At 42.6% G+C, this 26393-nt stretch overlaps 1 protein-coding gene and 1 pseudogene across 1 annotated transcript; both read right to left on the bottom strand.

Annotated features, from left to right (window-relative positions):
• Nucleotides 1–382: 382 nt before the first annotated feature.
• On the bottom strand, nt 383–26361 carry NIPAL1 (NIPA like domain containing 1). Its single transcript, XM_062213530.1, has 6 exons — nt 26264–26361; nt 15054–15320; nt 12115–12171; nt 6916–7006; nt 4547–4707; nt 383–3713 (listed from the first exon to the last, which is right to left on the bottom strand). The coding sequence occupies exons 1-6, from the start codon at nt 26307–26309 to the stop codon at nt 3085–3087; spliced, it is 1251 nt and encodes a 416-aa protein (XP_062069514.1). The 5' UTR covers nt 26310–26361; the 3' UTR covers nt 383–3084.
• Nucleotides 20740–21326, bottom strand: LOC133775244 (mitochondrial import inner membrane translocase subunit TIM14-like; annotated as a pseudogene).
• Nucleotides 26362–26393: the final 32 nt, after the last annotated feature.

Raw genomic sequence — 26393 nt, forward strand, 5'->3', positions numbered from 1 at the left:
ATCTTCCGATTTTGATGTCTGTCTGAGCTCCTGGCACCAATCCTCTATGGATATGGAGGGATGACTGTATTTTCCTCTTCTTTTTAAGATTACTTGAACCAAGGGCAGATTTTTATTATACTGACTGCTTTGAGTTGCGCTCTTGTTCAGTAAAATAATTGAAGGACAAGATGGTTCCTTCTGAAGTGCCGAATCAGCTGTCGTACGGCAGATGGTTCTGTGGAGAGCCGCCTTCTGAAAACAGACGTCAGTGAGAACGAAGCAGCATCACTAACTTGGATGCAGACTTTTCACCTTGAAACTTTCTTTTTAATCTCAAAACAAAATGAGGGAATTTTTGCCATGACATAACTTCTATAAACAAAAACTTAACTCCACAAAGCATGATTAAAGCACCTTATTTTATTGCATATGAAAAATATACAAATATTCAAAATTTGTAAACTTCCTAAAACAGCATTTACGAACATTTGAAAACTATAAAATTTCATGAACACAGTTTATTAAATATTTGAGAACATCGCACATGTATTCATATTATTTTCCCATAGTTTTGTTGGAAAGTAAAATAATGTTAAGTTTTGCTGGTTTCATTAAGAAAAATATTTTAAAAATAACTTTTATTGGTATTGATAAAATAATAATAGAATCGCTTTCACTTGGGTTGTTTTAAATGAGCTAATATGAGATGAAATGAGAAAAGATGAAGAGCAAAGGAAATATGGCACTCAATGGTCCTCTACTAAGATTGTAAAAATTAAGTCAATTCAGAGAGAACCTGATTTTATTAAGTGCCTACCACATGTCTGGCTTACGACTAACATGAATTAATACTTCTAAAAGTAGGTGTTAATTTTATGATGTTGAATATAAAAGGTTTATTAACATTTTGTAATCTGAACTAAAAATGAAATCATTAACCATTAACCATTGACCTAATAGTAAAATAACTGTTATCTTTACAGAACTAGAATAGGCTTTCAATTTGTCCTATGTGAGCCCAACTTTGTAATCCTTAATGACACATATACAAATATTCACATAAGATATCTATATATGATGATACACAAAGTATATTCATTAAAATATATACATATATGAAACTACCAGTTAAAACTAATATTTACCTGAACATAGGGATCCAGCATTTTATTCTTGCTTAAACAAGAATTTTTACTTGGGAAAAAATTTTAATGTTAAGACTTACGAAAACATTTTTTCTTAATACCTGTGCCTACTGTTGGTGTTTGTAAACAGTTTTTCAAATATTTCATTGTTTCTCAAGATACTATTCCTTAAATCTTTCTCAGCTTTCCTCCTGGCTGCATATGTCAGCACCAGTTCATTTTCCAATCCAGGTTACACAACTGCTCCTATTCTAGGATCCTCTGAGCTGGGCAAAATGTTCCAAGGGCAACAACTTTGTAACAGGTGGCATTAAGGAACACCTGAACCTTTCATTCACTACAGAAGCAACACAGACTTGGGTTGGAGGTCAAACAATGTCACTGATTTCCTCACCAAGAAAGTGTGCAGGAGAAACGGAGCCCTCCAAACTACAAATGTTGAAAGGATTTTTTACAGTTTTCAAATGCTACCTTTTCAGAAGACACTTTTCCTAAAAACGTGTGTTCATAGCTTGTGTTATCTGATTGGCGAGTCAAGTGAAACAGCAGTCCACCACGTGAACACGAATTGGCATCGATCTTGCACAGACTCTCAACTTTGGGAACTCGAGGATGCACTGCCTTGTGCTCCACACTGACCCGGGCTGCAGAGAGCAGTCGCAGACTTGGCAGCTATCTCAGGTCATTATGGCGAACAGAGTTGACTTCAACACAACTGAGCAAATGCTGAAGTCAATGTAGCAGAATTCCGAATACCAGCGTTTACCACGAATGCCCTAGGGATCTTAAGCTAGCCGAAAACCAAAAACCAAGGTTACATTTGATGTTACATTTAACAGAAATGGGCAATCTGCCACTTACAGCAGAGGGATGTACCTGCTTTGTAAGGTTACTAACTATTTGTGATTTTCTTAAACAAAGGAGAAAGTAGTAACTATCAAGAGAACCGTGATGACAATTTGTTCGTATTTTTCACAAAGGCTTTTCTCACTGTTTCTAAACAATCTGTGGCATATTTTACCTCTGACCCTTTTAGGGATAAAAACATTTGCAAGAAATTGAAGTGTACAATATAATCCTGAAATAAGGCAGCAGTTATTCCACCAGACCCTCCACATCAACAAGAAAAACAATCTTTGAGATAATAGCAAAAGAAAGAAAAGGAAGATAAGTAACTCTAAAGCTGGATTCACATGGGCTGCTCCAGAAACCCCATGTTGTCTGTCAGCCGGACTGAGTGAAAAAGAACCTGTGAACACATTTATGTGTCTGTGAAAAGAAAAACAAAAAAACTGTGTTTCCTTTACTGGAGGTTTAAAATATTTTTCTCCATCTTCTATTCTCCATCTTTAATTGGCAATAAACTCCTGTGATGGCCAATGAGTTACGATCCACCAACTCTTCATCTGTGGGCGTGTCTTGTGCCTTCCAGTGCACTAAGGAATGGATCTGCAGAGTAGGCCTATTTTTTTTTTTTAAACACTTTACCCAACAGCAATAGAGTTTAAACAGAAGGAAGTTGTGGAAGGGAGGGCAAAGCACCAGTGATCTCACTTGTCAGTTTTAATAATGTGAAATTATGACTCATCAGAGACTTGTGACTGATACTCTGCTTATCAGAACACAGATAACTTTATGAGTTATCATGAGTCCAAGAACGGCCACCAATGAAATTAAGAGCCATCTGGCAGAGCCAAATACAATGTGATCGGAAGAGAGACGTTATTAGGGGACATATGTAACGTTTCAGCTTCTTTGATGCTTTGTTTGCAGAGATCAAAAGATGAATAGGTCCTCTGGAGAAGAATCAAAACTTGATTTTCAAATTTGATGGCCCAAGTGAAGTCATTTTTACTTAGCATCAATCTAAGTTACAGTTAGAGCAGAAACTATTAGCTTTCTTAGAAGTTCTTCCAAGAAGCAAATAGTTCTCCAAGTGTTTTACATGGATTGACATTCAGAGTTTATACAGACTTTGATCATCAGTCCTGCTAAACAAGGTAACGTCATCCTCGTATCCTGGGGTTGAAGAGTCTACGTTCTCTAGCAAAACATAGTTGTTCTCATTGCTGTTTGGAGAGAGGACTTCTTTCTTAGTGGCGGAGGTCAGCTCGCTCCAGGTGATGTCGGTGTTTTTGAAAGCATGTAGAAGGAAGATGCCATTGATGATAGTGCAGAACCCACTCAAGGTCCCAATGATATCTCCAGCACTCATGCTGTACCACTCCTGGAATAAGATGACAGAGCAGGTCACTACCATGGATGTGAAGAAGACGTAATAAATGGGAGTCACGAGGGATGTATTAAAGGTGTCCAGGGCCTTGTTGAGATAGTTAATCTGTGTAGTCACTGAGAGCACAAGGACAGCCAGCAAAACAAAGACCAGCGGATTCTTGTAAACCGGCTTCCATTCTAGCAGCTCCTTAATGGCAATGCCCAGGCCCTTGACAGAAGAAACTGAAAATGCGCCAATCAGAGAGCAGATTGAGATGTAGACCAGTATGTTGGTCTGTCCTTTCTTGGGAGCCACAATCAACATCAGCACCAGTGAGATCACAATTACGACTGTGGCAAAAGAAATAAATCCTGTGAGGAAGAGAAAAGAATTCGACTTTAGAAAATGCTAGTGCATTATGCCTTTAAAAAGTCTCATTAGTCATAATGTTAAGAGCATAGGTGTTTTAGAGAAAGAAATAAGATTAAATGAGAAACAATATTCTATTGCAAAGTTCTCAATATTTGACAATAGATTTTCACAAATATCTTCTTTTTTTAAATTTTTTTTTGACAGGCAGAGTGGACAGTGAGAGAGAGAGACAGAGAGAAAGGTCTTCCTTTGCCGTTGGTTCACCCTCCAATGGCCGCCGCGGCTGGCATGCTGCGGCCGGCGCACCGCGCTGATCCGAAGCCAGGAGCCAGGTGCTTCTCCTGGCCTCCCATGGGCTGCAGGGCCCAAGCACTTGGGCCATCCTCCACTGCACTCCCAGGCCATAGCAGAGAGCTGGACTGGAAGAGGAGCAACCAGGACAGTATCCGGTGCCCCGACCGGGATTAGAACCTGGTGTGCTGGCGCCGCTAGGCGGAGGATTAGCCTAGTGAGCCGCGGCACCAGCTCACAAATATCTTTCAAATCTAAGGGCAGGTGGTGTCAGATTTACTTTGATTTTAGGGATGAAGTGGCAAAATTTTGGGTTGGATTTTTTTTTTTTTTTGCCTCTTTTATCCTCAGTCTTTCCCTTTCATTGTGTAGAGGAAAAGCAGAAACTAAAGTAAGTCCTGCCACCTTTTCAGAAGATTTATAGCACTCAGTAACTCTACATGTCTCAACCTACGAAGCCTATTACGATGTTATTACAAACATCATTTGATGAGGAAACAAAGTGGAAAACTTGAGTATTTCTTTCAGCTGGATCACAGACCTGGGTCTCTCAATTTCATTTCCATTTCATGCAAAGAAGTGACTTCCTCTTCTTGTGGGGCATGGATAACCATCACAGTTGACCCCAATATACTTAATATGCAGCCTATTTTCCCATGGATGTTCAAGTGCTCATTTAAAAAATAGGAAGACAATATTGCACTGTTGGGAGAGAAAAAAATAAAATCACTGTGGTTCAGTTACCTTTTGATTCCACAGCAGCTCACAAATCACACTGTGGGAAGGCTACTCTGTATGCTAGTGAGCTGACCTGCATGTGCTATGTGACACTGGAAACCTAGATTAGTTTAACATACTGAAAAATTTAAATTAATATATGTTGCACATATTTACAGGGTATTATGTGACATTTCAATACATGTGTATAACATGTAATGATGAGGTGAGGGTAATGGGCCTATCTGTAACCTACAACAGTTATCATTTCTTTGTGTTGAAAATATTCAGAATACTCTCTCTGACTGTATTTTTGAAATAGTGTAATTGTTGACTTCCACATTTATCCTACTGCAACACTGCATTAGAAGTTATTCTTCCCATCCCTCTGTGCCCCTGTACCCATTTCACCACCCTCTCTCCATCCCTGGATTAATATTAAACTCAGAAATCATGGTCAATCAGATCTGCTTCAGTGCTTTTATCACTGAGGAGCTATAATAGACATCCACACGCCTCTCATTATCCCATAACCTTTCTCAAGAGCTCCTACTCACTTCATTTTCAATTTTTCTGTCTTCTCCTATAAACCCAAGTAAAATGAAAGCTCTTCTACACTTCACTGGCGTGATACAGGTTGAGTATCCCTTATTTGAAATGGTTGGGACCAGAGTATTTTGGGTTTTAGTTTTTAAAAATTTTGGAATATTTGCATGTACATAATGAGATATCATGGGGAAGGGATCCAAATCTGAATATGTAATTCATTGATATTTCATATACATCTTATACACATAGTCTGAGATAATTTTATAGCATTTTAGTGCACCTGTGTTTTGATTATGACCCATCACATGAGTTCAGGTGTGGAATTTTCAGATTTTAGATATTGGATTTTTAGGGATGTTCAACCTGTACATTTAGAATAAATGCACTCATGAAAGTTTCAAAGAAAGATACATAACTAAAGAATTACTGCTCAGGGCTGATATTTAGCTACTATACACCAGTGCAACCATACAGATTGTCAAAATATTAAACTACTCCCTTACTTCCTGCTACTGGCCTAATACTGTCACCCGTCCAGTGCTCCTGATGCTTCGGTTGTTGTGACCCAGGAAGCTCCAGACTGGCACTGTCACAGACAGCAGGGTATGGCATCCTGCAGCTTGAGCAGTAGGCCTGCTGTCTTCATCTCCTGCACCCTGGCCCCCTTCCTCTGATGCTTTACTTCCCTCAGGTTATCAGTGCCCATCTGCCCTCAAGGCTGCAATCAACTACCAGGTGCTTTCCCAGAGCTGCCTTTGCCAGGTGAAGAACTGCTGCCTCGGTGAAAACACAAGTACTACTCCTGGCTATTCGCTGCCTGACAAGTGCACTAAGTGCTTTGTGTGTATTAGCTATCCAATTCTTGCAAGAGTCCTGTTAAGAGGGTGAAAAGAAGTGGGCAGGACCAACCACAAACTCTACCAGAGGCTGATGAATGGCAAGGAAAGAGCAAAAAGAAAACAGTAGATTAGCTACGGAATATGACTTTGGTGAGCTCTCTGAACACATTCATTTGATATTGTAATAAAGACCAACTCAGAAAAATCAGATTCACCTTGTATGAAACAGGAAAATTATTCCTGTTTTTAGTACCATGGGGTCTCCAATCAGAAGAATCCAGCAGACAATATAAGAATTTTGACAAGAGTTGAAATTAAACACAATATGCTTTTTAAAGTCCTCCGTTGATTACAGTCATTAACTACCATTACAACAGAAAAAATGAAAAGGATTCTGGTGGCCATTTGTTTGGGTCACAGCTAAAAAAAAAAAACAACCTGGGAAGTTTCACTGAATCATCACAAATATAACACAATTACTTTAATGGGAAACCAAGTGTACTCTACCACACGTTTTCTGAATAATATAACAATCCATTTCCTACTTCTATTGATATTTATTTTGTAGTCAAACTGTTTTGGCGATTGTTTTAGGCAACAAAAGTACTGTTATCCCCATGTTTATTAACGAGGAAACTGGAGCTCTGTAGTCGTCTAAAGCTTCTCAGGGGTCTTCTGCGCTTTACCAACCTAGGCTGGTCTAGACTTTTTTTTTCCAGATGGATTAGTAATCTGTTTCTTATGATTTAAGGTTTTCATAGTATGAAAGCACCAGTAGAAGCCAAGCTTCTTATCGCTTACATACCTTATCAGAACACTCAGGGCGCCCAGTGGGGTGACCAAGGTGGCGGGTGCGAAAGCATAAGCTGCAAAGTTGACAGCCTCTCCTGCTCCCACTAGAAGCAAGCAAAAGTGTTAATGTACAAGGTGGACCTACTTATCAGAAAAACGAATGGCCCCTGCAAAGCAGTGGACTTTTAACCCAAAGACACTGAAAGATCAAGCTGAATGAAATGACTTAACTTTTTACATGGAAGGTGGGAAAAGACTGGTATTAAGGGATACAGATAAACTGTAATTACCTGGAGCTAAAGTTTGGACATGGTTTGAGTGTGTTTTCATGTGTTGAAGAGTTCATGTGTTGGAAGCTTGGTCTCCAGTGTGGTCATCTGAGAGGTGGTGGAACCTTTAAGAGGTGGGGTTTAGTGGAGAGTTCATTAGGTCACTGGGGACACTACCTCAGAAGGGACTGCAGGAGTCCTCTTGGCACTCTAGTTAGTTCTTTTGAGAGGCCTTGCTGTACAAGAGCAGGTGCAGCCTCTTCTCGCTCTCTGACTTCCTATCTCTGTGTGACCCTTCCTCTGGCACCTGCTCCTACCATGACAGCATCTGCTTTTGGCCCTCACCAGATGCCGACCAATGGGGCCTCCCAACCTTAGACTTTCAGACTCCAGACCTATGAGCTAAATCAATCTCTTTTCTTCACAAGTATCCAGCTTCTAGTATTTTGTTGTAGTAATCAAAAAATGGACCAATATACCTGGTGATACAAACTTGACCAAGGACAAATTCATTTAACAGTTTAAATGAATTTCAATAGAGATTTTATTACTTCAATACTAAAAACACACTTGCTCACTTTGATGAAATCTAGTAGAGGGAGCTTTGGAGTAAGCAGAGGTTGACTTCGTTTGCGCAGGAATACCTACTGTTTTGCAAATTAGCAACAGCAATCTATAAAATTAGAATACTTTGTAGAGATCTGATGTGTAGGTAGGGGACAGCCAGAATGCCTACCACAGGCCCATGAGGTCAGGGATCTTTGAATTGCAGATGGTCTACCAGTACCAGTATCTCAGTGGCTCAAAGGGATCCAAACAGCGGTTATACAACTGCAATGATGTTCTCCTAAATGTAATCTTTTTTCTTAACCTGAGGAACTCATGATGTTGATTAGCTAGTACTACACAGATACCTTCTTTTTTTAAACTTTTATTTAACAAATATAATTTTCAGAAGTATAACTTTTGGATTATAGCGGCTTTTCCCCCCATAACCTCCCTCCCCCCTGCAATCATCCCATCTCTCACTCCCTCTCCCATCCCATTCTTCATCAAGATTCATTTTCCATTATCTTTATATATAGAAGATCAGCTTGCTATATACTAAGTAAAGATTTCAACAGTTTGCACTCACACACAGAAACAAAGTGTAAAATACTGTTTGAGTACTAGTTATACCGTTAATTCTCATAGTACAACACATTAAGGACAGAGATCCTACATGGGGAACAAGTGTACAGTGACTCCAATTGTTGATTTAACAATTGACACTCTTATTTATGATGTCTGTGATCACCCGAAACTCTTGTCAGGAGCTGCCAAGGCTATGGAAGTCTCTTGAGTTCACAAACTCTGACCTTATTTAGACAAGGCCATAGTCAAAGTGGAAGTTCTTGCCTCCCTTCAGAGAAAGGTACCTCCTTTGATGGCCCACTACACAGATAACTTCTAGAATGAGGGAAATCCCTCCAAGAGCTGGGCTCTGGTGCTGGGGCCAAATTCATCTCACAGATCACAACTGGACACTTGCCCACAGATTGCAATGTTTCATGCTGACCAACTCTGCCAGGCTAATGCTGCTTTTGAGAGAGAAAAGGACACAGCATACTTTTTCCTGCTTTCTTTGGCTGCTCTGCTATTTTCTCTACCAAAGAGTCTCTTAACTATTCTGTAAGATTATATTTGTTATATTTTCGCAATGCTAGAAACTCCAAATATAATCTTACAGAATAGAAGAGAATCCTCTCCCAAGAGCCACGGAAGTCTTCTTAGAATATTAAGCTTTCCTTCAATACTTATCTTTTTTATTTTTTTAAAGATTTATTTATTTGGCAGTCAGAGTTACAGAGGGAGACACACACACAGAGTGAGCGAGAACGAGTCAGAGCAACAGCACATGAGAGCACACTTCCATGTGCTGGTTTACTCCCCAAATGGCCACCAACAGCCAGGGCTGGGCCAGACCAAAGCCAGGAGCCAGAAGCTTCTTCTGGGTCTCCCACATGGGTACAGGGGCCTACTGACTTGGGCCATCTTCTGCAGCTTTCCCAGGCCATCAGCAGGGAGCTGGATGGGAAGTGAAGCAGCTGGGACTTGAACCAGCGCCTGTGTAGAATGCCAGTGTCATAAGCAGCAGTTTAACCCACTACACTACAGCGCCGGCCCCTATCTTTTTATTGACAGCTTTCAAGGAGAGCACTGACTTCATGATTAAAGCACTGTATATTTGTCATTACATAAAAATCTCCAGTTTCTGGCATCCCACACTGGTTCCAGCCCCAGTTGCTTGCTTCCAACCCATTTCCCTGCCAATGTGTCTGGGAAAGCAGTGGAAGAAGGTCCAAGAGTTTGGACCCCTGCCATCCATTTGGGAGACCTGGATGCCATTCCTGGCTTTGGCTTGGATCGGCCTCAGCTGTTACATCCATTTGTGGAATGAACCAGCAGATGGAAGATTTCTCTTTCTTTCTCTCTCTGTCACTCTGGCTTTCAAATAAATAAATAATGAACCATTACAAAAGTCTCTCTCTCTTTTTTTTTCCACAGGCAGAGTGGACAGTAAGAGAAAGAGACAGAGAGAAAGGTCTTCCTTTGCCGTTGGTTCACCCTCCAACGGGCACCATGGCTGGCGCGCTGCGGCCGGCGCACCGCGCTGATCTGAAGCCAGGAGCCAGGTGCTTATCCTGGTCTCCCATGGGGTGCAGGGCTCAAGCACTTGGGCCATCCTCCACTGCACTCCCGGGCCACAGCAGAGAGCTGGCCTGGAAGAGGGGCAACTGGGACAGAATCCGGCGCCCCGACCTGGACTAGAACCCGGTGTGCCGGCGCCGCAAGGCGGAGGATCAGCCTAGTGAGCCGCGGCACTGGCCTACAAAAGTCTCCAATGTACACTTTTCTCTCCTCAATACTAGCGTAAACTTTTTTTTTTTTTTTATAATTATTTTATTTGAAAGAGTTACAGCCAGAGAGAGAGAGAGGTTTTCCATTCTGCTGGTTCACTCCCAAATGACTGCAATGGCCAGAGTTGAGCTGATCCAAAGCCAGGAGCCAGGAACTTCTTCCGGGTCTCCCACGCAGGTGCAGGGGCCCAAGGACTTGAGCCACCTTCTACTGCTTTCCCAGGGCATGGCAGAGAGCTGGATCAGAAGAGCAGCAGCCGGAACTTGAACCAGTGCCCATATGGGACGCCGCCACTACAGACTGGGGCTTTAACCCACTGTGCCACAGCGCCGGCACCACTGGCATACACTTTTTAAAAAGTTTTTTTTTTTTTCTCCACTCGGAAGGCAGAATGACAGAGAGAGGGAGAGAGACATGCTTCCAGCTATCTGATGCCATGTCAAGAGCCAAAGTTCCACCCAGCTCTCCTGCGAGTGACAGGTTCCTAAGCAGTTGAGTCATCATTTACTGCCTCCTAGGTGCATCAGCGGGAAGTTGGATTGCAAGTGGGTAGCTGGGACATGAACTGACACTTTGATATGGGATGTAGGCATCCCAAGTGGCAGCTTAACCTGCTACACCACAATACCTGCACCTACTTTTTTATGTAGTAAAAATTATATGGGAAGATGGTCCAAGTGCTCAGACTCTTGTACCCATGTGGGAGACCCGGAAGAAGCTCCTGGCATTAGCCCGGCCCAGCCCAAACCATTGCAGCCATCTGGGTAGTGAACCAGCAGATGGAAGATAATCTTTCTCTTTCTCCCTCCCTCTCTCTGTAACTCTTTAAAATAAATAAATAAAAACTCAAAGGGCGATATAAATTTTCATCATTCTTATTCTTCAATCTGTTAGAATTCATTTATTAAAGAAAGGTACCCAGTTCCTTCTTTGAACAGGATCTCACAAATACTGAACTGTGTTACTTGGTTTGGAAAAACACAAGGAAGCTTTACGACTTCTGACTGCAGAGAGAAATGATTTGCAAGTGGTGTGAAATTACAACTTATCGTGTCCCTGTTTTGGGGTTTTCAGGCATGGGGTTTTAGAAAGTCCAGAGGAGTTAAGAGGGAGACCAACACCAGTCAAAGCGGCTGAGGCAGACTTGCTGCCTTTTATTTGGATGTCACATTAGCATTTAGAAAATGCTTTCATGTCCTGGTCTCCTTTAACCTATAGAGTAAGTCAGGGAGGGGGGAGAATGCTGACAGCTTAGATTTGCCCATTTCTTTTCCATGTAAGCAGCCAAAGAATCCTTTATTTTATCCATGTTTTGGTCCTGGCAAGGAAAATGTACCCATTCCTGAAAAAGACATGCAGGATGACCACAGATTCAAATTATGAGCTGAGAAAACATTGGGAGGGAAGAACTTTCCTCAGTTGTTATGATGAAAAAAATCACAAGAAGGGGAAGTTTGTGATAAAAGACAGTATTTTTATTTTTTGCTAGGCAGAGTTAGACAGTGAGAGAGAGAGACAGAGAGAAAGGTCTTCCTTTGCCATTGGTTCACTCCCCTAATGGCCGCTGCGGCCGGCCAGGAGCCGGGTACTTCCTCCGGGTCTCCCATGTGGGTGCAGGGCCCAAGCACTTGGGCCATCCTCCACTGTCTTCCCGGGCCACAGCAGAGAGCTGGACTGGAAGAGGAGCAACTGGGACAGAATCCGGCGCCCCGATTGGGACTAGAACCCGGTGTGCAGGTGCCGCAGGAGGAAGATTAGCCTAGTGAGCTGCAGCGCCGGACAAAAGATAGTATCTTAAATATCAACATTTGTCTTATGTTGCAGGATAGTACTGAGGAAGTAGGAGGAGTGAAAGTGACAACACATACACATATGTGTATACATACACACACATGTATTGGTGTGATAGATGACAACTTATTCCACTCACACAAACATGTTTAGACTTAAGTTATATCCTTGACAGGAAGAAAAATGTTAAAAAACTCCTCATGTAATCTATCATTTTATTAGCACACACTGTTCTTGTTTTAAGCACTTACTTGACAGTAATCCTGCCCACCACAGCCATTCCTTGAGGTAAGAATGTCCACCTTGTCCTAGGAAAATACCAGGAATAAAAATTAAGTTCTAAATTCACAGAATGAGGCCTGAAGAACTGACTTCTAGGAAACATACTGGATTACGTTGAGAAAGGCAAGGCTTAAGGTCAAATTAGTCCTCGAGCTTATTCACTTTGTGATTTCCAGAAAGCTAAAGTTTTCTAGTATGTCACCTTGTGATTTCTATATAAATAAGTTTAATTTGCAGAAAATTTTACGTAAGTCAGGGGTTTGCACATAGAATATTATAAACCCTGAATACTTTGTTTCAGTCATGGTTAAAGTTAAAAATGGGAAACCATAGAACATGAATTACATTGGTGTCTTATAATAAGAACTTCAGAGTGAACAGTATGGTTGACATAAAGCTTTTGAGGTTTTAGATTGGTTGATCGGAGAATAATGAGCATCAGACAGTTGAACTCTACTTTCTTGCTACTTTGGCATGATGAAGTCAAGTTTCTGCCCAGAACTGAAAAGGACAAAAAGCTTGCCTATGGAATTCAGAGTTATGTGACCTTATTATTGTTGTTTCCAACAGAAAAATTTCTCATTGATTTATTTTTATTTTTAATTAGTTTTTAAGATCCAGTGCACTTTGTAGATACAACTCTAAGAACATAATGATGCTCCTTTCTTTCCTCACTCCTTCCCTCTCTCCCTCCTATCCTCCTCCTTTCTCCCTTTCTTTGAGATAACATGCTTTAAAATTATATTACAGTTAAAAGGTTTAATACTTCACAGAATAAGAAGTTTAACAAGTACTCTTGCAAATATAGTTTTGTAAAACTTTGTTTTATATCTTTGTGAAACCAATGTCTAAATGTTATACTACTATAGTTTTAATGATCTGTGATTACTTTTAAAAAAAATTTTTATTTATTTATTTATTTTTGACAGGCAGAGTGGACAGTGAGAGAGAGAGACAGAGAGAAAGGTCTTCCTTTTCCGTTGGTTCACCCTACAATGGCCGCCGCGGTTGGCGTGCTGCGGCTGGCGCACTGCGCTGATCCGATGGCAGGAGCCAGGTGCTTCCCCTGGTCTCCCAAGTGGGTGCAGGGCCCAAGCACTTGGGCCATCCTCCACTGCCTTCCTGGGCCACAGCAGAGAGCTAGAATGGAAGAGGAGCAACCGGGACAGGATCCGGTGCCCCGACTGGGACTAGAACCCAGTGTGCCAGCACCGCAGGCGGAGGATTAGCCTAGTGAGCCGCGGCACTGGCCCAATCTGTGATTACTTTAAAATTTACCATATATGGGTGAAATGGTCATTTTTTTTCATTCAATTATTGTTTATAACTATTGTCTATATTCTCCCTACACTGGGATATTTTGTTTTTTATTTATTAAACGTCTCATCAATTTTAATATAACAAATCCCCTAAACTAGACCTATATATTTTTGTTATAGTTAGTCTAACCAGGGTGTATAAACTGTGAAGATTATCTTGCAAAGCAGTTAATTATGTTTATTTAGGATGTTCTCTTTATAAAATTTGTAAATGACTAAATTGGAGTCTTACTACAAAATTTGACCTTACTATGTATGCTTACTGACCATTTGCATTTTTAATTTTATCTGTTTCTTGTTTATGTGCTTTGCCTGTTAGGGTACTAATATTTTCTTATTGATTGCTGTTGCTCTTTATATATTAAGAAATTTAATTACCTTTTTTCATAAATTAGTGTTTCATAATTTTCTCTCCAGTATACATTTGGTTTTTAATTTCTGTTAAAGTGTTTCCACATATACCTTTTTTGTCAATCCAGAAAATTTCCTCATAGAGAACATTCTTCCTTTACCTTTATACTTAGAAAGGACTTCTTTTAGATCTTTTTTTAAAAAATAAAATAATTCTAAATTTGACTTGAAGCTATCTGAAATTTATTTTGCTGAATGGCTTAAAATAGAACTCTTATTTTCTAATATTTTCCATTTGTCTCAGTATTTTTAAATAATAATTCATCCTCTCTCTACTGTTTTGAAATGAAACTTAAAAATCATATATTAAAGTGTTACCTGTAGTAACACTGTTAAGTTTACAATTTTTTTTATTATTTTGTCTGTTTTAATGGTACATTTTATGGTACATTTTGTTTTGTGATGGTGCATATCTTTACTCAACAGTACTCTTTAATAAGCTTGTTTGCATTATTCATAGTTATTTTTTTTCCATATGGACTCTAGAAAAATATTCAGGTTTTCAACCATATTATACTTGATAAAAATGAATACAGAATTCATGTCTAATGAAAGACAGGCAGAGCTCTCAGCATCTAAAATATCACTATAAGTAGTAGCCTATTTACATTGCTATATTGTTACTAACTTAACAAATGTTTGTGAGTGCCAAACACCGTGACAGGGAAGGTCCCTGCTCTTGTGAATCCATAATTGATAAACAAACAAACCTGTTGACCACAATTAAATAAACAGTAAGTTTACAAGTACAGATTATTCCAGGCACTAAGAAGGAAACCATGATTGTCATGACAGAGAGTAACAGGGGCTGGGGGTGGGGGAGACCTGCAGAGAGGATGGGTCAAGGATGGGACTTCAGCTGAAGGATGAGTCATCTGAAGGAAGGGCAACAAGAGAGTTCCTGGCAAAGGGAGAAGACTTCACGGACAGAAAATCAGTCTATTCCAGGAACAAGGGTAAAGCAGGTGACCGGGAGAGTAGCACAAGAGGACGCAGGTGAGGTGGCAGGGGCTATTCTATGTAGGTCAGAGTCGGTGGAACATGCAGCTGGCTCAATGAGGAAGACAGAGGCTGAGATAAACAGATAAGTCAACTGTGATGGCTGGAAAGCATGTGGTCTGACAATAATGCCATTTCTGCAGTTGGAAACTTGAATTTATTAGTTGCGGGTTTCTTACCAGCTCTCGTAATGCCCTTGTTGGCCAGTTCCAAGAGGCCCTTCTTTTTCAATATGAAGCTGGAGCCAATAAAAATACTGGAACTTACTGCCAGGACCAAGCCCACGTAAAGACTGTACTTGTTTTCCACATTTGCAGAAATGCTCAAGTTGGTTGTGCTGGTGTTCAGGTCCATGTAGAGGCCAGGAGAAACCAGCAGCTGTGACACATTCGTGATCTCACACCAAGCTTGGAAGGAGTTTGGACAGACAAGAGACAGCATGTGGCCTGGAAAAAAAGAAGGAAATGGCAAGAACTCAAAGGAGCTATACAATGCTTATCCCCCTTGTGCAAGAAACAGGCTTGGGTGGATGGTACTGAATAAACACTTTTTTACTGTAGGCAGGAAACTCCCTAACAGGTGGTCCCTGGGTCTACAGACATTTTCAGTTTGGTTAGCATAAGTTCTTCTTCTTTTTTAAAGGTTTGTTTATTTATTTATTTATTTGAAAGTCAGAGTTACAAAGAGAGAGAAGGAGAGGCAGAGAGGGACAGAGATCTTCTGTCCTTTGGTTCATTCCCCAGTTGGCCTCAAAAGCCGGAGCTGGGCCGATCCGAAGCCAGGAGCTTCTTCTGGGTCTCCCACACAGGTGCAGGGGCCCAAGGACTTGGGCTATCTTCCACCGCCTTCCCAGGCCATAGCAGAGAGCTGGATCGGAAATGGAGCAGCCGGGACTTGAACCGGCGCCTGCATGGGATGCCAGCACTGCAGGTGGAGGCTTTACCCACTGTGCCACAGTGCCGGCCCCTGCATAGGTTCTTAATAGATGACTTTAAATACTTTCATGGTCAGCATTTAAACTGAAAGATTTTACACGAAAAGTCTGAATTCCTCATCTAAACTGAAAGTTATGGCAGTACTTGAGTCTTCTAGCAAAATGACAACCTGCTGGAGCAGGGACTATTTAGATCTAGTTGGTGCTCACTAATTCTCATCACAGCCCCACCCTCATCTCCCCGTCCACCTCAGGCCTTCACATTATTAGCCTGTCTCCTGGAAAGTGGGGTTATGACACCTGATTGTGGGGAAAGGGCACAGCAACTCTATCTGCCTAGGAATCACTGTGTAACAGGAAATTGAGTGATTCCACTTGGTAGGGTTATGAACTATGCCTTTCAAAAAAAAAACAAACAAAAAAAATGGGATTACAGGTGGGTTCAGTTTCCTGTATCACTTTTCCATGAAGAAAATGATTTTTCAGGTCTACAATCCACGTTTTTCTAAATAAAATAGAATCTAATAAATGAATCAAGCATCAGTAGGCTTAAGAATAAGATTCAAATAAGCATGTATATCCACTGAATCATAAGCACCTTGGAATTTTGGGGTTAAACACTAAAACACAAAACATTTTACACAGATAAGAAATTTTTTATATTCTTTTCTTCACTTGAAAAGCCACCAACAAGGTGACACTATGACTAGATGTTCTGTTTTCTCATCACTGTTTTCCTAGAGAAAAAGGCAAATTCTCCCTCTATGAATTACCCTAAACAACCAAAAAAACAAACAAACAAACAAAAAAAAAACAAAATAAAATGGGAAAGGAAAAATCCAGTGAAAAAATTCAGCTTTATATATCAAATATTTTAAGAAGGCATATGAACTACAATAAAAAAGAGTGTGAACAAATGTCTTAGCAAGAAATTTCCCAAATGCATCTATGCATCCTTGGTTTAGTATTATGAAGTTACCAAATTTTACCATATACAAAGTTAACAAGCAACCATCAAATAGTGAAATAATGAATTCAGAGTTTCCATAACTCTTATTCACTTTTGTCTATGACTTGGAAATGAATCAACTTTTCCCCCCAAAAGATACAGAATAAAATTCTTCTAAATTTCCCAAGATTTCCAGAAAATCTTCCAAATTTTCAAGGAGACCTATATTACTATAATTCCAGACTTCTGGGAAATCTTCAGGCAGGTTGTTTTTGGTAAGAACAGCGATAAATCTGCAATCAAGCCATCATGTTCCATGCACTATTCATCCATCTAAACCCCCAAATGGAAAGTCACTGTGTTTATTTTTGTTAGTAAAAATTTGTGTTACATTCATTCCTGACATAACATCTAATTTGACTTTCCAGTAGATTCCACGGCTGCATTTGTGTCATTTACTATGTAGTGAACATAACCATTCCACAACTTCATCTCTGAAATCAGTGTGGGCAGATCTCATTCCAGTGAAACAATATTTCTTCTAAGATGTTGACATAGCAAAATGTTTCCGGCATTTTAGGGGGTGTGGGGGCAGGGGATCATAAATGAGGGAGCACATAATCTTGGTTGCCTTTTGCAAGTTCTTGTTCTAAGTGGCCGTTGTAAGTGGCTGCGAGTTTATGGCAGAGGAAAATAATAAAAATCTTGCCTGAGTGTTGACCTTAGAACTTACATTGTTTTATGTTTGGGGAGTGTGTGAGGGAGAAAGCCTGTGGCAGATATGACTGAAGGAGACAGGAGAAAGGCAGGGGAGGGAGAGGGCAGAACCTGTACTTGAGCATAGAGTGATGTGGAGGCCCAGCGGGGAGAGGAGTGAGTAGGGTGTGTGGGCAGGGACCCCACAGTGTTTTAGAGGAATCAAAGCGCAAGTCAGAGTTGGCTTCTCGAGATCCAAGTAAGCAAAGTAATTATGCAGGGAGGTTAATTCAGACTTTGTCCGACACAGAAAATCCATTACTGCAAGTCCCTTATTCTCATGTTAGCACACATTACTTCTTTGATATTGTTACTATATAATGAATACTTAAACACATGCTAGTTAAGAAAAATAATTGAATATACACTGATATATAAACCATCTGATCTAAGAAAGAAAATATTACCCCTCCAAGCTAACAACCATCCTGTCGTTTTCTCATCAACATTTCTTTGCTTAAAAAAAGTATTTCTTCAGAGTGGGCATTTGGCACAGAAGGTTAAGCTGATGCCTGTGATGCCAGCATCCCATAACCGAATGCTGGTCCCTCTGCTTCCAATCCAGCTTCCTGCTAATGTGTCTGGGAAGGCAGTAGATGATGACCCGAGTACTTGGGCCCCTGACACCCATCTGGGAGACCTGGATGGAGTTACTGGATCTCCCAGCCCTAACTGTTGCAATTATTTGGAGAATGAACCAGTGGATAGAAGCTCTTTCTCTGTCTCTGTCACTTGTATTTTAAATAAATAAATTTAAAAATTATTTTCTCTAGATAAGTCCATTTTTAACAGTTTTGTTTAGTCTCTTCTTGTACCTTAGAAAAATGTAATCACACAGAATACATTCTTCGGTGACTTGCTTTTTAAAGACTGATTTATTGGGGCTGGTGCCGTGGAGCAGTAGGTTAATCCTCCGCCTGCAGCGCCGGCATCCCTTATGGGTGCCGGTTCTAGTCCCAGCTGCTCCTCTTCCAGTCCAACTTTCTGCTATGGCCTGGGAAAGCAGTAGAAGATGGCCCAAGTGCTTGGACCCCTGCACCTACATGGGAGCCTGGGAAGAAGCACCTGGCTCCTGGCTTTGGATCAGCACAGCTCCGGCCATTGCAGCCATTTGGGGAGTGAACCAACAGAAGGAAGATCTTTTACTCTGTCTCTCCCTCTCACTGTCTGTAACTCTACCTCTCAAATAAATAAATAAAATCTTTTTAAAAAAAAAAGACTGATTCATTTATTTAAAAGAGTTACAGAGAGGGAGAGGCAGAGAGAGAAAGAGAGCGAGCAAGCTATTTCTCATCACTGGTTCACTCCCCCAAACAGCCAAAACGGCCGGATCTGGGCTGACCTAAAGCCAGGAGCCAGGAGTTTCTTCCAGGTCTCCCACATGGGTGTGGGGACCCAAACACTTGGGCCATCTTCCTCTGCCTTCCAGGCCATTAGCAGAAAGCGGGATCAGAAGAGGAGAGCCCAGACGTGAACCAGTGCTCGTATGGGTTGCTGGTACTGCAGGCGGAGGTTTCACCTGCTATGCCACAGCGCCAGCTCCAGGTATGATAACTGATAAACACACACACACACACACACATTTCTTTAAAATCTAGAAACCAAGTTAGACGTTGGACAGGTTATAGCTTTCCCACTTTAAGTTCTACTACTGTCGTCACAGGCAAGTTGAGTAATCACCCTGTTTTGGTTTCTTCACCTCTGAAATGCAGGAGCTTTACTCAGTCATTCTAAAGGTGTTTTCTGTAATTTTGTGGTTTGATCATAATCTGCCTTTGTTAACCGGAGTTGCATATGATCCTGGTGGCTTGTGTTTGCAGATGGACTTCTAGAAGGCATTTGAAAGACGTTGATGCCATGATATTAAGTGATTTGCCAAAATATCTGTCAAAACCAGGGCCCAGCAACTCAATTTCCAGGTTGGTTTTCTATTTATGAAAATTTAAAACACAAAGTACAATAAAGCAATTGAAAAATATTATTAAATCTTATACAAAGATGAAGTGCTTTTATTTTTCAAGTGCTATTTGGCCATAGAGGCTAATAATTGAAATTGTCCAGTTGCATGGAATAGAATATTTGGTTTCTAGGTGGTCTGTGATTGCATCAGAGTACATTGTTTTTAAACCACAGCAAGATCTTTCCAAGTTGAAGAAGGCATTGTCTCATCACCTATTCTGCTGTGATAGATTATTATTCAGCACTTTCACTTCCTTATTTGCCTCCAAACAAGAATATTCTGATGTCAGTTTGGAAGAGACTTGGTGGCCAAATGGGGATGATCTGAGAGGCTTCAGATTTATTTATTTATTTTTGACAGGCAGAGTGGACAGTGAGAGAGAGAGACAGAGAGAAAGGTCTTCCTTGGCCGTTGGTTCACCCTCCAATGGCCGCCGCGGTTGGCGCGCTGCGGCTGGCGCACCGCACTGATCCGAAGTCAGGAGCCAGGTGCTTCTCCTGGTCTCCCATGGGGTGCAGGGCCCAAGGACTTGGGCCATCCTCCACTGCACTCCCTGGCCACAGCAGAGATCTGGCCTGGAAGAGGGGCAACCGGGACAGAATCCGGTGCCCCGGCCGGGACTAGAACCCGGTGTGCCGGCGCCGCAAGGCGGAGGATTAGCCTAGTGAGCCGCGGCGCCCGCCCAGATTTACTTTTATGGTTGAGTTCAACCTCTTGTATTTTGTAATTCTCTGACGAGCTGCTGCCCCTTCACCTGAGCCACAGCATGAGAACATGTGGAGCAGATCTGGGTGCATCTCACATGAAGGAGCCAAGCCCAGGTGACATGTAGTCTGAGCAGATGCACACAGGTGAGCCTCGTCTAGATCACTCAACCCCCTGTTGACCTACAGACACAGAAGCAGTAAGAGATGATATACTACCTACTCGTATTGGCATAGGAAAGCCTGAACGCAGCCTCTTGATGTTCGTCACACTTTATTTGCTAAACATCAGCTAGTGTGAATTGGATCATGTCATTTCCCTGCTTAATCTCCCTGCTCCCTCATGACAGGTTTTAATTCCAATTATAACAAAAACTCAAGTGCTGATGAACCCTGAACTTTAAGGGCTTCCATGCTCTGCAGCTTGCTTACCCCTGACATTAGACTGTACCACCCCCTTTCTCACCCAACTCTGAAACACAACTCATCTTTTCATTCATTTACTCAACAAGAATTTTTTTTTTAATTCTTAAAATTATACCAAAGCTTCGATTTAGTTCTAAATCTTTTTTAAAAATTGTACCTGAGGTATTTTATTATAAAAAGTTGGTACTCATATACACATGCTAACATGAACTGAACATTCATATATTTACTTCATTTTTTAGCTTGACCTTCTAGTAAATCTTTAGCTTCATTGATTTTGGCTGCTATATTAGGAGATCCTCCTTTGTCTGGGTGATTTAAGAGCATAATTTGTCGATGTGCATCTCTTATTTTTCCTTTATTGGCAGTAGGGCTTATGCGTAGTATTAATGCTGCTTCTCATTTTGTCATTTTGGGTTTAAATCCACCTCTGTAATAACCGCCACTGAAGGCAGAATTTTGGTAGACTTTGAAAAACTTGCTTTACTTGAGGCTCCATATGCTTCATGGCTTGCAACACATAATGGCCTGCAAATCCTGCAGCAGCAATGGTCAATCCAACCGCTACCACTGTACTGGCCATGGCTCAGGCTCAGCTCCCCTGCCTTCTCTGGGAGCTCAGTACATCCCAGCCCAGAGGCCGCGGCCACCACCCAGACGCCTTTACCCGGAAGCGAGGAGCCGCCAACTACATGCACAAACAGCCCAAGCACAGGCTTCCCGTGGAATACGGCAGCAAGTGGTCGCAAAGTAGGCCTATTCAACAAGAATTTATGAAGTGCCTACAACCTGTCAGGCATTTTCTAGAAGCTGAGGATATAACAGAGGATACAACAAAATGCCTGCTCTTATATTCTAGTGGGGGGAGGGATAGAACAAACAAATGAATTAACAGTTGTATAATTTGGGAAGAGTGCCATGGGAAGCCATAAAAACAGGATAAGTGAATATATATATATATATATATATATACATATATATATATAGATTTTGACAGGCAGAGTGGATAGTGAGAGAGAGAGAGAGAGAGAGAGAGAGAAAGGTCTTCCTTTTTGCTGTTGGTTCACCCTCCAATGGCCGCCGCGGCCGGCACATTGCGCTGATCCGAAGCCAGGAGCCTGGTGCTTCTCCTGTTCTCCCATGCAGTGCAGGGCCCAAGGACTTGGGCCATCCTCCACTGCCTTCCCGGGCCATAGCAGAGAGCTGGCCTGGAAGAGGGGCAACCGGGACAGAATCCGGCACCCCAACCGGGACTAGAACCCGGTGTGCCGGCGCCACAAGGCGGAGGATTAGCCTGTTGAGCCACGGCGCTGGCCGATAAGTGAATATATTTTAACGACAAGATTAAAGGTAAAGACTTGAAGGGTGAAGGAACTGCAATCAGCTAGGCTGGCGAGGGTGAGAACAGAGAGATATTTGAGATGTCTCAGTACAGTAGCAAGGGAGATCAGGTGAAATGAGCCTTTTGAAAAGTAGGCCCAATCTTGTCCTTCCTCCCAAAATTCTACATTGGACTCCCTTCTCTTCAAAAATACCCAAATCCCCACCACAGTGCACAAGGTCCCTCAGAATCCTTCCCAAATATATCTACCTAACCTCATTCCCAACTCTTGTTTTTCTTTCTTTTTTTTTTTTTTTTTGTTTATTCCATAGGCTAAGTACTTTCTCACCTTGAAGATTTCTTGGTTTGTTTTTTTAAAGATTTACTTTATTTGAAAGGTGGAGTGACAGAGAAAATGAAAGTGAGGGAGAGAGAGAGATATAGTCACACAGAGCTCTGATCCACTGTTCACTGCAACATCTGGGGCTGGGCCAGGTCAAAGCTGGTCAATTTCAATCTCCCACATGGGTGGCAGGGACTCCACCACTTGAGCTCGAGCTGTCACCTTGTGGCTAGGAGGGTCTGCATTGGCAGCAAACTGGAATCAGAGCAGAACTGAGACTCAAACCCAGAAACTCAGAGAGGGGATGCGAGCATCCTATTGGCCTATCTACCAGGCCAAATGTCTTCCTCTAACTGGGTGGTTTACACAAGACATTTATTTCTCACAGTTCTTGAAGATGGGAATGTGAGATGATGGTGCCAACAGCGTCAGATTCTTCGTGATGCTTCTCTTCTAGCTGTGTGTTCACATGGTGTCCTCCTCCGGGGGCCAGTACTGTGGTATAACGGGTTAAGCCTCTGCCAGTGGCATCAGCATCTCACATGGGAACTGGTTCATGTCCTGGCTGCTCCTCTTCTGAGCCAGTTCTCTGCTAATGACCTAAGAAAGCAGTGGAAGATGGCCCAAGTCCTTGGGCCCCTGCACCCATGTGGGAGACCCAGAAGAAGCTTCTGGTTCCTGGCTTCGGATTGGCCCAGCTCCAGCCGATTTGGTCATTTGGGGGAGTAAATCAGCAGGTGGTAGACCTCTCTGTCTCTGTCTGTAACGCTGCCTCTAAATAAATAAATAAAAGAAAGCTCCCATTCCATCACAACCTAATTACTTCCCAGAGATCTCACCTGGAAATACCATTACATTGGGACTAGGGTTCCAACATATGAATTTGGGTGGAGGGAAAACCATTCAATACATTCTAGAAACCTATAGGAAAAACAAAGGTCCTAATAATTTTTTGCTTGGCTTGATCACTAATTACAAAGCTATATTCACTTCTCCAGTTCTCTTCATCTGTAAAATTGAGATAATGTCTATGCAAATACTTCAAAATGTTTGTGATAAATGAAATTAAAGGAAATTTAGGGGCCAGCTTTGTGACATGGTGGGTTAAGCCACAGCCTGTGACACTGGCATCCCATACTGGAGTACTGATTCAAGTCTCTGATCCAGCTCCCTGCTAATGCACCTGGGGAAACAGTGGAAAATAGCCCAAGTGTGTGGGCCCTTGCAACCACGTGAGAGACCAGGATGGAGTTCCTGGCTCCTGACTTGTCCTGGTACAGATCTGGCTGTTGCAGGCATTTGGGGAGTGAACCAGTGGATGGAAGTTCTCTCCCTTTTCCTTTCTCTCTCTGTTGCTCTGCCTTTCAAATAAATAAATAAACCTTTGAAAAAGAAAAATTAAAAAAAAAGTTTAGTGCCAAAAATTTAAATCCATGCTGATTGAGGGGTCTTTGAAACATTTATGAAATAAGCATATTATGAAAAAATATTCAGAATTTAAAAATTTGCACCAAAATAGACTTCTAATTTTATTAGAATGTTTTGTAGTGCTCTCTTATCAAATAAAACACAGAATTTAATTATGTGTGAGGATAAACTGATACATTTTATGTGGCCCTATTTTGAAAATTAAGACTATTACCTACATGAATGTGTGACATATACTAGTCATACGGAGAGGGATACAGCCAATTCTCAGAGTTGGAATTTCTTAATTTCCTCTTTTCTAAACTGAGACTAGTTCAGCCAGGAAGACAGGTTGAATGAGCTCTAGAGACCAACTGAACCATTTTCTCTCTGGTGGCTGGTGTAGACTGGAACAATGGCCCATCTCATCAAAGAAAACTTTGAGAACTATTTGGTTCCTCTCCACCTTAGTATCCTAAGCCTAACCCAGACCGGAACTGTTAAGAAAATACCCAGGGTTGTACGTTTGTCCTCTTTGGAGCTCAGTCTGTCCTGTTTCTTTTATTTCTTTGTTTCTGTACAGGCCCTGGCACATAATCCTCACGCAGTTGGTGCTTCACAGGTGACCGCAATATTTCTCACATTAATATTTTCATAGTGTCATCACTGTCACATGAATAAAGCTCCATTGGCATTGGTTTCTACTGAAGTATGTAGAATATGTGATATAATACTGAAAAACTAAAGAAAAAAAACTCCAACATTTATATGTTTAACTTTTGTTTTTTTTTTGTTAAGGTAATTTTGGGTTAGAAACCAGAAGCCAAAGTCAAAGTACAAGATTAACATTTTCCTTCACTGAAGTCCAATTGGAACGCTCTGTCCTCAGATCTCATGATGGATTCCTTTGATTTTGGTTTCAGCTAAGGTTCACTTTCTTTAGGTACCCAAAGCAAATATCCCAGATATTGTCAGCCCATTATCCATGACACTCACCTCTATTGTAATGACCTTATGAATTTGTGTCTTGCACATTTTCTACCCTCTGGTCAGTAGGCTGCAAGAGATCAGAGACCTAGGCCTACAGTCTAGGACCAGGCTGTTTGGCAAATCTGTCTATCTTAGCACATGGACCAGTGCCTGGCACATGAACTTACTATTCATTCAATACATGAAAAATTGAGCCTCTCGGTACTTTCTGTCAGCCTCTGAATTTTGTGCTTCAGTTCCACCTGCACCTGCACCTCACAGCTATAAACCCGTAGGAATGTTTCCCAATTTACAGGTCAAGAAGGGCTCCAGGAAGCTAAATTACACCTTAGAGTCCCGTCTGCCGCCCAAACCGACTCTCTTATTGCTGATAATACGGCATCTGGTTTCTCTCAAGTCTTCCCTGCCAGATTCCCGCACAATTAACAATCACAAGTGGTAAGCAATGTACTTGAATATTTCTTGTTGGAACTAAATGCATGAGCAACGCAGGAAAAACACCCGGAAGTTCAAACAGGTGGGTGTAATCCACACACCCTTAGGTAAACAAGGGTGGATGTATTAGTAACCGTCTGACTTACTGGCTTAGGAATTATTTAGAAAAAGGGCACAGAAGCTGACTATCTAGGAAATCATCCTACCCGGGCCGCCTTTAGGAACCATCTCAAAAATCCTAGTTTTTGAATAGTTTGTGAATTGTTTAGGCTCGCTCTCGCTGTCGCTCTCTCTCTTCCCCTTCTATCTCTTGCTGGTACCGTATGGAAGAATTCGCTGGGTGCTTACAATTTTTTTTTTTTTTTTTTTTTTTTTTTGCTTTTCATTTTGAAATCTCCCCCCCAACAAACAAACTGGAAGAGCCCAGAAAGAGGCGCAAACGCGGAGAAGGTCGCCAGCCACTCGGCCAGGGCGTCGTTCCCCAACCCGCCCCCTCCTCTCTCCGTCACTGCCAAGGTGCTCCCGCCCGGCCGCCGCGCCCCTCGCCCCCGCCTTCCCGCCCGCGTGCAGTCTGGGGCTGGGGGCTGCCAGGGCGTGTGCCCGCCGGCGGAGGGCAAGGGGCGGGGCTGGAATCCCACCCACACGCACGTGCCCGCGCCCCGGCCCCGCTCCCGCCCGCCTCAGGCTGCCGCGCCCTGTCAGCCGCGCGGCCCGCGGGCGTCTTCAGCCGCACGGAGGCGGGGCGGCGACCCCCGGAGCCTGCCTCCCTCCCACGGCGGGGGTCCCCCGGCCCGCCCTCCGCCCGCTGCCGACCGAGGACGCCGCCCGCGAGTCTGAGTCTCCGCCGGGACCCGAGCGCCTCGCCCCGCCATCCCGAGGGCGCCCGGCACGCACTCAGCGCCGGACTCGCGGTGGGCCCGCGGGACCCAGAGCCACTCACGTCTGTCCTGCTCCCCGCAGAGCCCTCAGCATCGTAGGTACGGAAGAGTTTTGGTTGACCAGCTGGACGGCTGGCCGACCGAATGAATGAATGAACGACCGCGTGAACGACCCAGTTCAGAGTCATCGTATCCCTCTCCTCTTCCCCCTAAGTACCCGGGGACCGCCCACCTGGCCTCTTCGCCACCCAGGCGACAGGTGCCCCGGCTCGCGGCGGGCACTCACCTTCTCGGCAGGGCTCCCCGGGCGGCAGCCTCACCTGGACCCCCATGGCCCCCAGACGGGGCTTCGCGGGCGCACGCGCTCACTGCTCTCCCACCTGGGATTCGAGTCCCCAGGGACTCGCGCTGGGGCG

This window comes from Lepus europaeus, chromosome 16, assembly GCF_033115175.1.
Source record: "Lepus europaeus isolate LE1 chromosome 16, mLepTim1.pri, whole genome shotgun sequence".
Classification (NCBI taxonomy): Eukaryota; Metazoa; Chordata; class Mammalia; order Lagomorpha; family Leporidae; genus Lepus; species Lepus europaeus.